Genomic DNA, 10,836 nt, shown 5'->3' with positions numbered 1-10,836 from the left:
TGCACGGTAAATGTAACTTGGTGCCAGTAGAGACCAAGGAAGAATGCGCTCGTCAGGAACCATGACTTGCAGTAGAACAACACCGCGAGAACGACGAAGGTAATATAACGGACGATTTCAGGACCGTAGCCACCGATATAACGGGTCTTGTAGAGTCCTGCATCGATGACCTGTTGATGAAGCTCCCTATAGGCTCTCGAATGCTCGGCCTGCACTTTTGGGGACAGGGTAGAGGGTCCGGGCTGAAGCGTCTCGAGAGTTGGTCCGGGCTGCGTTTCCAGCTCTCCCCTACGGACGAGTAGAATTTGGGAATGTGGACTTGTCTCCGACAATTCCTCTGTAAGGGGTCGCAGAGTTGTCGCCTCGCGGTGCCATTGCATCGTCCCGCCCTTGTCGCCCTGTCTCACCCAGCCACTCATCACCGGCGGGAGGAATGGTTCCCAGCCGTGTTCTCCGATTTCCACCTCTGCAACCTCGTAGCCCCTAATCCTGCGCAAAGCTTCTTCCGAATGGAACGCATCGACCTCATCCGTTGCATTCCGACCGACGAAGTGCAGGATAGCGAGCGAGCCTCCGGGGTGTGCACTGAGCCAGGATGGTGGGACGCGGATCACTTTGCTCTGGAGTATAATTAGCGTTTCGCCGGCAAGGATGCGCTGTGCCACTTGGTCGCGCGTCCAAATGGGCTTTCCCATCTCGAAAGTCCGGAGAGCGCAAGGGGTAGGACACGAAAAAAAGAAAACTCAGTTGCCAGGTCGCGCTGGCGTCTTTGTTGCCGTTCTGCCGGGCAGTGATGGGAGGATCAGATTGATCCAGGGTCAGTGGGGGTCAGAAGTGACTGACCGGTCAGGTCAACCGACCGTCAGTTGACGGGTCAGTAAGGTCAGGCGCCCAAAATAGCCGCTGAGCGTCCATTAGCGACCAGGCTGCTCGATGCCGTCGGGGGCGGCGCAGACTCAAGAGAGAAGGTAATGATGGCAAAAACAGTCTCAACACTACGTACTTCTGACATCAAAATACATTTTGATTTTTCTCCACACTGCTGCTCTCATGTCTGTGCAACTTTCGATGGCGACACCGCTGCCTAGCGTGCTACGAAACAAACTTGGCGGGCCTCGCAAGGGAGCGTGGTGGATATTATTCAGTGACAAGAAGAGAGTTATTACAGGCTCGCAAGAAATAATGTGTCCTCGCTGCCATCTTCGAGGGGCTATAACATTGACGATGACCTCACATAAACAGCATGACAAATCAAGCCCGACCCCGGCAATAGCCGACTGACCGGTCAACAATTGACTGACCCGACTGACCCCTTTGACTGACCCCTTTGACTGACCCCTTTGACTGACCCCTAGGGTCTGACCGGTCAGGCCCGGGGTCAGTCCCAACACTGCTGCCGGGAAATAGAGAGCGTGGGAATTTAAACGATCGCGCCACAAAGATTCTGCCTAAAGCAGAGGATATCACGTGGACAGACCGACGGCGCTTATCGAGTTTCTGGCTCTGTCCAGTGTCCTCGACGTCGTCGTCTGCGCCCAACCACCCATGAAGATTGCCGGCCCTGGTAGACTTCCAACGCGGCGAGAAAATGAACGACGCTGGAAGTCAGAGAAGAAGATCAAGAGCGAGGCCTATCAGAAGAAATTGACACACACACAGAACATCTGCAGACTGCGACAGAAGTTAACCAAGGCGTCTGAAGTCGGAATGAAAGCATCTCAAAGCGCCCCGGTGCTCACCGGACAACGTAGCAAGACATGCAGGCTTAAGCGAATGTTAAGAAACAATATTCCTTCTGTGTTCACGTCTCCCTTAGCACAGAACCCTCTCGGAAACGACGTAGCTTCCGAAGGTCGCTCAGCAGCTCACTTTCAGAGGTCAGTCCACACACTTGTTATTGTCGCATAATTGACCAAGCTGTATCTAGATACCCCATGCCTACGACTCCGGAACGCGTCCGCGAGACTGTATCGTCGTCGTTCGCGGAGTTCGTTGAGTGGGATCATTCAGACGTCGAACTTGACCTCGAAGACTTTGGTGTACCATCTGGGAGAGCCCTGTCTCGGCGTAATCTTCAAGACAACGCAGCTCAGTTGGAATCTCTTCCAGGGCTGCTTTTGCCTGGATTGACGGACGATGACGACGGTGGCCACGAATATTCATTGTCTATGGACCAGCATAATATCTCTCTGGGCTCTCCTATGTCCTCTCATCTGCGTCTGCCCGCGCTGCCTCTACCAGCGGACTTGCCTTGGTTTGATCGGCTTGATTCTGCAACTCAGCCCTCCGACAATGCGCCCGACGATTCTGTTGGCTCTAGTGACCCCGGCTGTTCTTTTCCGCTGCCTGATCTGTCTATGCAATCTGCCCCTGGGCTTGACTTCGCCGCGGACGATCCTTTCTCCGACGCTACCCTTCCCATCGGAACGCTACCTAGTCTCTCTGCCGCATCTGAAACCGTTCTGCAGTCTTCCGAGCTACCCTCTCGTTATCCGCCTGGCTTACTTTGTTTCAACGAGACTATCAGATCACTTGCAGACATATCGACCAGCCAGGCTAATTGCTCCGCCTCGCTTCGGGAGTCGTTAGTTGCGGCGGCCGCAAAGCCCGTCGTGCATACCGCTGGGCCTACCTTGGACCCTTTCCCTACCCTCATAACTACCACGTCGTTGTCAAACATCCATCAAACCCGGAGGTTGGGGGAAATGTTGGCCACGTCGGTCTCTGCCACCTGTAACCGCCGCACTCTTGCTACTTGTGCAAACGGATTACACGCTGTGTCCTCGCAGTCTTTTGCGACGTCCTCAAGCTCGAGATCTGTTGCTCCTGGCTCTTGGCCTTCACGGGAGCCCAAAGCCGCATCACTTCGTAAGTGTTACTTGCATCAATTGTGCTTGTCTCATTCCTGACTTAGAGCTGTATGACCCGACGGACCGATGCATGATCCTTGTGCAGTGCCTTGAAAAGAAGCTCGCCCAATCAGCTTCCAAAGTCCGGTTCGACAACGTGGATTTGGAGATGCAACCTGTGACGAATGGTCTGGAACATGGTATAACAGTGGAAAGTGGGGAGTCTTGGTCAGTAGCCCAGCATTTTCGCTGTTTCGTAAAAAGTTTTGCGGTCGCGTTCCTAAGTCCCTGGAGATTTCTTTTGAGTCTCTTGTAGAGATGTGATTAACTCCTCATCCTGTTGTAGAGATGTGATTAGCTCCTCGTCCTGTTGGCCAGATGATCTCGTCGCTCATTGATGCCAACCCCGATCTCTCCTTGCAATAAGAACTCACTTACCTGCGTCTGTAATTCTGATTTCAATGACGTCCCGATTACACTGCACGTACCAGCGAGTTTCAGCTCTGCGGTTTGCGACAGTGAGCGTCTGCGACAGAGGGACGGTTTGATAGTCATGTGTGCGACACCGCTGGGAACAGCGCTAGCCTCGTTTCCTACTTCTGTCCTCGTCTCGCTCTGCTTTCTTTCTCTTGTTGGCTTTCCCTCTTTCGTCTTGTGCTCCTACCCTTCGTTCACATCGGGCCTGCTCGCCATATTGTAGTCATGCCGGCCATGCATCTCCGCCTAGCGCTCTTGCCGACCCTCCTGCTCTCCGGCCTTTTCTCCACAACCTATGCAGCGAATTTCACGTTTGACTTTGGCACGCCCACACAGTGCGATAATTTTCCTATATCATGGACAGGTAGGACACAGCAAGTGTGATTAAATACGATGCGCGTCCGAGCTAATCCCCCGGGGCGTCCTATAGGCGGTTCACCACCGTTCCAGCTGGTCCTTGCTCCCGTACGTTTACACATTGAAAGCAGCCGTTCATCTTTTAGAAACGCCGTTAGGAATTTGGAACACCTAGAACGATTATTGTACCCTCCCCGAGCTTCAACAATGGCCAGGGCTCATTTCAGACCCAATTGCCGTTCCCGACAGGCCAGAAGTTCCTTGCAACTATGTCTGACGCAAATGGATTCGGCTCTGGAGGAGTGACGAACGTGCTTACTGTTGGGAGTTCCGTTAGTGGTACGAACTGTAACACGACCGATCCAGGTGTGTTCGCAGTCGCCTACTCCACCGTAAAGCTAATCGCCACATAGGTGTGGATTTCTTCTTCGAACTCAACACCGCATTGCAACAGTGCAGGTACGTCTCAGTGCATTAATATTCGCAGGAGAGAATCAGCATCTTGCAGGCCATACTCATTCGACAACTACACGGGAGCCGTACAACCGGTCACTATCATGGTGCGTCTTGTCGAAGTACGGTTCGTAAACAGCTACTGATCGGTACTTTCACCAGGGTGTTATTCCTGGGGGTGAAACCTTCACCCTCAATCCGCCGAGCGGGCTAACTACCTTCGAGTGGGTAGCTGACTTAGCAAACGGGATCTCCGTCATGTGGATTATGAGCGATTCGGAAGGCCGCAAAGGTGGCAGCTCGGATGTGAAGCTGGTCGGTATCACGGACGATGCGACTTGCCTCAACGCGGACTCGCCAACATCTCTCTCCGCGACACCATCCGCCACTGCGTCACTGTTTCCGTCGTCAAATGCGGCCGCTGCTTCATCTCAAGGCGCAAGCCCCTCCGACTCCGCCTCTGCAGCGGGGGGCACTTCGAAGTCCGGATCAAACACAGGGGCTATCGTAGGAGGCATTTTAGCGGGACTCTTCGCTCTTATCGCTATCATAGCGTTGGTTCTTTTTTTCCTCCGACGTCGGAAGAGCCGCTCAACAGCGTACTACGATGGTGAAGGCTACCCATACCGACCACGTCGCGGAGGCAGATTGGAAATAGTTGAGCTTGATGCGCCGGTTACCATGGAAGATGGGCATGTGGCATCTGTCGTCCATCCATATCCTTATTCTGCTCCCAGCGTCGTACAATCATTGCCCGGCAGCGGAGCGTCTGCGCATAACACGACCGCTTCCGCTCACCAACTGCTCCCAATTGGCGCGAGTTCCCAGTATGACGGCCATACAGAATACACCACGAACATGGCGAACCCGCATAGCGTTCCCTCTGAATCGGCGTACTCGCGCCACCGCCCATCGGGCTCAGATCTCGGCGCCATGTCGACAATCGATGGAACAACAACTTTCCGGGGGGGCGAGACTTCAAGCATGACATCTTCCGCGAGGCGCAAGGCGGCTATGGCCGGTGTAACGTCCTACAAGCCGACGCGATACATTGTCCATCAAGACCTGGAGGAGGCTGTTCCGCAAAACGATAGTGACGTCGTTGAGCTGCCACCACAGTATAGCGAACGGCGCGCGCCTATACCCGCGCTCAACTACGCCACGCCACCCCAGGGCTCGCCTCCGAGCACGGCGAACCCCCTCGAAGTGGTAGAAGCAGGCTCGGGCAGCGGCCTCCAGCCGCCGCTGCAGCCCGAGACCCCAACAACCGCGACATTGCCCGCTCCCAGATCATAGCATGGCATTTAACTGTATTTTCTCTGCCTTCGTATTCTGTGCAAATTATCTCTTCGTCCTATGGCCTTTTACTCCTACCACCACATCTTCACTCCTTTGGACTATTTATCTGCATATATAATGTATCTCCAGAGAGGAACTCTTCGCTTACAGACTCTTGTTCCCGGTATCCTCCAATTCGAATAGCTGGCTCGAGCTCATGCATACTCTACGGACGGCTAGAGGTACGAGTGGAAGGGAATATGTTGATGTCGCATACACTGGGGAAAGAATGGCGCAGCGACAAGGGGTGGTCCTCGCCGCGAACACTCTATAAATGCTGCAGATAAGATGGCGCAGGATACAGTGTGCAGCAATATACTACGAGACAAGAGAAGAGAAAGGGAACACAAGTAGATAGTACACATTACAATCGTCAAACGGATCCAATCAAGCTTGAACACGTTAGTGTCCAACCGTACAGGGTCAACAAGAGGCGTTATATGATTAACAACATGCGGGCCGTTCGCCAGAGAGAACGAGCTAGTGATTCATGTCATCGATCCCAGTCTTCGCAAATGCGGTGACCATGGCTTCCTGGTCCTTACGCCGCTTGTGGCGCTTCCGTCTGTCATCCTTTATGACCCGGGCAACACGACGCATATGTGAGCCTTGAATCTCTGGGTTAGCCCCGATGTGCTTGCAGGTATAGCACGAGAGTTCGATGATGGCAAGCAGACGGAGAGTCTCCGAGTTATTCAACGCCTGTGCATGTTACAAGGATGAGACCGCATTAGCTTCGATTGCGGTTAAAAATCCAAGGGCGCACATTGAGAGACCACGAGATGACGCGCCCTCCTTCTACACAGCTTACAACAACGAAGTTGCCTCGCTTCTCTGCTTGGAGAGAGGCACCCTGATCGGGTCCACTGTGTCAGTCACACGGCATTCGCACAATGCCACTGGACGATTACCTCGTGGAAGGCAGTGACAACCTTTCTTGACGAAGTAGCACGGACAACTAAGCATGTTTAAGTACTTAAGCTGTGCAATGACGGGGTGAGAAAAAGGGACATACCGATGCGTGAGCCTTGGCCGAACGATTCTTGAGTGACGACAGCTCGGCCAACATAAGACCAGTTGTCGCGCTCTGGTCGCCGCACATGCACTTTGACCGGTATCTCGCGGAACTTATCGCGGTTGTTCGCTGTTGCACTAATGTTGACTGTGGATGGCAAACAGTTGGATTTGGAAGTTGGAGCCGCACAGTGAGAACAAGGCCGCTGTTGCGCGAACATGGAGTCGGACACACCTGACATTGAGGAGTCGCTTAGATCCATTCCCTGGGGTTCGTCCATGGTTAGCTGTGGTTGCACCTGAGGTTGAGGCGGGGGGACTGCAGTGGGAGCCTCTGTGTCGGTTATGTTCATGTCCGCTTCCTGCGGAGCGAGGCCGCGAGTTGGGTTTTGTCAGCGGTGATGCTCTGTAGTGTACCAGACAGTGAAGACGTACTATCTCCATGTCGAGTGTCGGTATATGGTAGTTGTTGCCGTCGGTGTTGAAGGTGTAAGCTGGGCTATGTCGGCGGTTGTCCTACAAGGCGGCTTGAATAAATGGCCGGGCATGCACAGGGAAGAACCGATCACGTGGGCAATCCATGGCTCCCAAGTCCTGCGAGACGCGTCGCGCGCGCCAGGGCGATTGTAATTAACATACGCGTCTTTCGAGCCGCTGGCACTCTCTATCGTCCCCTCTCGAGCTCTTCCTTTTATCCCACAACATCTAGTATGACATGTTTTCTCACTTTCAGCTCCCCGAGCATTCTCCAGACATAGTCAGCTCCGACGTACTACTCTCCTCCCTCTCCGTTTCCAAAACCACACCTTCAGAAACTGCAGTTTGCTCAGGGCCACAATGTTCTCGATAAGTTAGGCTCGTCCCAAGGTGATCAATTGTCCAGATCTGCCTTCCAAATTATCCCCGATGGCGATAAACTGTAAGAGATATGCAAGGAAGGTGCAGTACGCAAGTGAGGGCTGAAACAAGTGCAGCGGGTTGGCTCGCTCGGTATCGTGAGAACCTTGCCGTATTTGCCGCAGGAGAGGGTGAGGACGGAGAGTGGAAGCCAATTTAATACTCGGAAGAGCACTGTAGCTCTCCTGTGGCGTCACTAGACGAAGCAAACACTTCTTGAGCTCAGCCAGCCTCCCCCGCTGAATCGGACGAAAAATTGGGGAGCGACGAGATTAATAACGCGATGGAGAGCTAGTTGTACTCCCCTTTCAGGGACAAAAACGCGACGCCTGTAGCGATGGCAGGAAACTTGTTCCATCAGCTGCACCAGAAACGGATTGCTCCGGAACCGGAGGAAGGGGGGGGGAGATCCGAACGATTTTCGTAATGCTCAAAGACATTTCCGACCTTCTTGGAGATGCTGTATTGACTGAAAGCGACATCGAAACTGTGTCGTTCATCGTCATAACGAACGCGAGCTGAGGATATGACATTGACCACTTAATCCGACAAGATTCTTGGACGACGCTCGAGTGCCTTCGGCAGTGTACCGTGGACGAGGAATAATATAAGCATTTTCGAGAGTCATCGTTGTTCAGGGGCAAGATATGGTCCCGCTGCAAGGCACAAGTTCCTAGGTGTAAACTGCACGTCAATGATGGGTGTCCGTTTGGTAGGGAATGTCGCCAGCAAGTCCGTGCTGTCGCCCAACTATCAGCCTTTCTCATAGACATCTTCGTAATGTTAACTACTCACGTCTGAATGTTTTCCTCGTGCTCCTTCCCTGAGCCGCTCGCAAGTACATCAGCACTATGCTCCGATGTGCCGTTGACACCATTGGTGATCCCGTTAACGCCGTTCTCTCGGGCCTTGCTGGGCTGCCCGCCTACACTCTTCACATCCCAGCACCGCACGGTCCAGTCTGCTCCGCCACTCACGAGCAGCGAGGACTCGGCACTAAAAGCAAGAGAGTAGATGGACGCGGTGTGACCGGTCATCTTCTTAATGCGCTTCCCAGAGCCAATGTCCCAGAGATTAATTGCAAGGTCCTCGCCCGCAGTGGCAAGGTATCGCCCATCGGGGCTAAATGCAAGCGTCGAGACAATTCCTTGATGTCCGATGAAGACTCGAACGCAGGAGCCTTTTTGCACGTCCCATAACCTCGCGGTCCAGTCACTTGAACCGGTGGCGAGGTAGAGCGAGTTGGGATGGAACCGTACACACTAAAGAACGCAATGTAGGTTAAAGAATGCAATGCCTCGAAAGAAAGCCCATACGTCGACATCACTTAGATGGCCAGCATATATGCGCAGCGCCGACGTCCGGTCTGTCGACCACAACCTTGCCGTCTTGTCCCTGCTCGCTGTCGCGAAATAGATACCCATCGGACTCCACTGCACGTCCCACACAGGATTCTGGTGTCCTCGGTAAGCAACAACGTTCGACATGGTGTCCAGTGACCACAAGCGAGCTGTTGCATCCGCAGACGAGGAAAGCAGATAGCGTGGTGGACCCGCTGAGCCCGAGATCGGATCGAAATCGACAGAGCAGACGGGCCCGCCGTGGCCGATCAGCTTTCGGGTCGTCGAACCTCCTTTTTCTCGCTGTTTGCGCAATGAAGAGGCTGGATAGACATCAGCGAAAAGCGTCATGATGTAGCAGAAATATCCTTACCGTCTTTGGCCTGGCTTGATTGGAAGTCACTTCGGTAACCTTTGAGTTTCTCGCCCTTGAGACTCCATAATCGAATATAACTCTCAGAAAACCCGGCGGCCATTATAGAGGTATCTTGTGAGAAAGTTATACATGGTACGCTGCCGAAACAGTCAGCAAGGCCCGTCAGTAATACAAGATAGACTTACCCTTCTCCGATATCATGTAGGGTATATGCACATATACTCGGCAAAGCTCTTGCTCTCGCTGCTGCAGCTTGTGGAGAATTCGGGTTTATACCGTTCAGGTACGCAGGCTCCAGCTTGATTCGTTTCCTTGCGTCCCTAACTTTCTCGACCTCTCGCTTCACGTCAATTGCTTTGAATGTCGGAGCATGTGGCGGTAAGTCTGCGAGCGAAGGAGAAACGAGCCCAGATGCCGACGGCCGCAAGTATTGTGCGTCGAGCTGCCCATTGGGATCCCGCTCGAGTAATGCCTTCTCCCGCAGCTCGCGCTCGGTTTCCTGCTGAAGTTCCTCTAATAATGGCGCAGGTCCGAGTTTCAGCTCTCCTCTAGATGCATTGAATGATAAGGCATCCTTAAAGCCTGTTTGCGGTAGTAGTGGTGACAGGGCACCTGTGGTCTCTTCCCATGCATTCGGCGACATAGATGCCGTCGTCGACGTTGTGACTGTCCTGTCTGTAAATAATTGTTCGTAGTAGAGTAAGGAGATGCTTTACCGTCAAACTTCAGGTGATTGTTCACTACCCGCATGACCGCCGCACGCCCTCGCTTGCCGCGTTCGCCGGTAAAGCCATCCCCAGAGCCTGTCGCTTCGCCACCCACACCTTCTGTGAGCCAGCCGACTAACAGACTAAAGCCAGACCGGCTCATGCGTATTTGATATTTCTCATTCCGGAAGCGTTGGGCGAGTTCGTCGTGTTGGACATGTGACGGTAAGAGCAAGGTAGAGAGATGGTGAATAACTTGGTTGTGTTGAGCCCGCAACAATGGAGAGAATTCTTCATAAAACCTCAGAGCTACGCAACGAGTTAAAGGCAGCCTTGGGGAGCGATAATTCGTGATACGCACCCGCGTCCTTGAAACCTTGTTGTATCAGGTCCAAGTAAAAATGAACGAATATTGGGAATAATATTGGTCGAAACTCGGGCTAAATAGACAGTTAACCTCCGCTTGCGTATAAATCAAGGTGCGCACCTTATACATATCTAAAGAGCCGTCCACCCACGCTTCAAGCTCTCGGAAGCCCTCCTGTTTGTCGGTGGGGTCAAGGGACAGTATCTCCTCGGCACCGACAGGACCGATACTAGATATCAATTTCTGTATGTCCTGTTGCGTGCTTATGCCACCGAGTTCCTGCGCGACTGCCCCGGAGTCTTTGAGGGTATTCTCGCCTGGTCGAGTAGGTTTCTGTGCATAGACCGCTATCCGGTTCGCAAGGTCCTCTGGCGAGATAGTATTGGATGTAGATGGGCCAGGTGCCCCTTCACCGGGTGAAGATGTCTCTAGAGATTCTCGTAATAACTTCTCTGCTGCAGCATGGCCCCGAGAACGGAGGTAATCGAGCACAAGTTTGTCGGTGGCATTCAAATTAGCGGTGGACGGGTCTGGAGGGTTCGTGGCCGCTGGTGACTGAGCATCGGGTGTAGATGCTGCGGGGGTTGCGGTGGACATGGCTGTGTGCGTCAAGAGAGGTCAGTGCATGAGGTGTTAGGCGGAAGTGAGATGCGCGTTGAGA

At 53.3% G+C, this 10,836-nt stretch overlaps 5 protein-coding genes across 5 annotated transcripts; 2 read left to right on the top strand and 3 right to left on the bottom strand.

The window, feature by feature from the left end:
* Nucleotides 1–17: 17 nt before the first annotated feature.
* PHACADRAFT_190252 (uncharacterized protein) lies at nucleotides 18–695 on the bottom strand (the record flags this gene model as incomplete). Its single annotated transcript, XM_007390488.1, has 1 exon — nucleotides 18–695. A coding segment is annotated over one exon (678 nt), but the record flags the coding sequence as incomplete, so codon positions are not given.
* An 850-nt stretch (nucleotides 696–1,545) lies between these two features.
* On the top strand, nucleotides 1,546–3,381 carry PHACADRAFT_180263 (uncharacterized protein; the record flags this gene model as incomplete). Its single annotated transcript, XM_007390487.1, has 3 exons — nucleotides 1,546–1,877; nucleotides 1,928–2,868; nucleotides 2,915–3,381. 3 exons carry the CDS (start codon nucleotides 1,546–1,548, stop codon nucleotides 3,163–3,165), a joined length of 1,524 nt encoding a protein of 507 aa, XP_007390549.1. The 3' UTR covers nucleotides 3,166–3,381.
* A 52-nt stretch (nucleotides 3,382–3,433) lies between these two features.
* Nucleotides 3,434–4,067, top strand: PHACADRAFT_247497 (uncharacterized protein). Its single transcript, XM_007390486.1, has one exon. It carries the CDS (start codon nucleotides 3,552–3,554, stop codon nucleotides 3,708–3,710), a length of 159 nt encoding a protein of 52 aa, XP_007390548.1. The 5' UTR covers nucleotides 3,434–3,551; the 3' UTR covers nucleotides 3,711–4,067.
* Nucleotides 4,068–4,086: 19 nt separating this feature from the next.
* On the bottom strand, nucleotides 4,087–6,977 carry PHACADRAFT_134317 (uncharacterized protein). Its single transcript, XM_007390485.1, has 7 exons — nucleotides 6,924–6,977; nucleotides 6,724–6,850; nucleotides 6,490–6,636; nucleotides 6,386–6,432; nucleotides 6,241–6,327; nucleotides 4,299–6,176; nucleotides 4,087–4,243 (listed from the first exon to the last, which is right to left on the bottom strand). Exons 1-6 carry the CDS (start codon nucleotides 6,930–6,932, stop codon nucleotides 5,955–5,957), a joined length of 639 nt encoding a protein of 212 aa, XP_007390547.1. The 5' UTR covers nucleotides 6,933–6,977; the 3' UTR covers nucleotides 4,087–4,243; nucleotides 4,299–5,954.
* A 218-nt stretch (nucleotides 6,978–7,195) lies between these two features.
* PHACADRAFT_180260 (uncharacterized protein) lies at nucleotides 7,196–10,829 on the bottom strand. The gene is made up of 8 exons (XM_007390484.1): nucleotides 10,296–10,829; nucleotides 10,170–10,248; nucleotides 9,818–10,117; nucleotides 9,287–9,767; nucleotides 9,099–9,238; nucleotides 8,702–9,048; nucleotides 8,181–8,647; nucleotides 7,196–8,124 (listed from the first exon to the last, which is right to left on the bottom strand). The coding sequence occupies exons 1-8, from the start codon at nucleotides 10,770–10,772 to the stop codon at nucleotides 8,010–8,012; spliced, it is 2,406 nt and encodes an 801-aa protein (XP_007390546.1). The 5' UTR covers nucleotides 10,773–10,829; the 3' UTR covers nucleotides 7,196–8,009.
* Nucleotides 10,830–10,836: the final 7 nt, after the last annotated feature.

Source organism: Phanerochaete carnosa (genome assembly GCF_000300595.1).
Source record: "Phanerochaete carnosa HHB-10118-sp unplaced genomic scaffold PHACAscaffold_1, whole genome shotgun sequence".
Lineage (NCBI taxonomy): Eukaryota > Fungi > Basidiomycota > Agaricomycetes > Polyporales > Phanerochaetaceae > Phanerochaete > Phanerochaete carnosa.
Note: the sequence above shows the minus strand (reverse complement) of the source record. Positions and strands in the feature narration are given on the sequence as shown.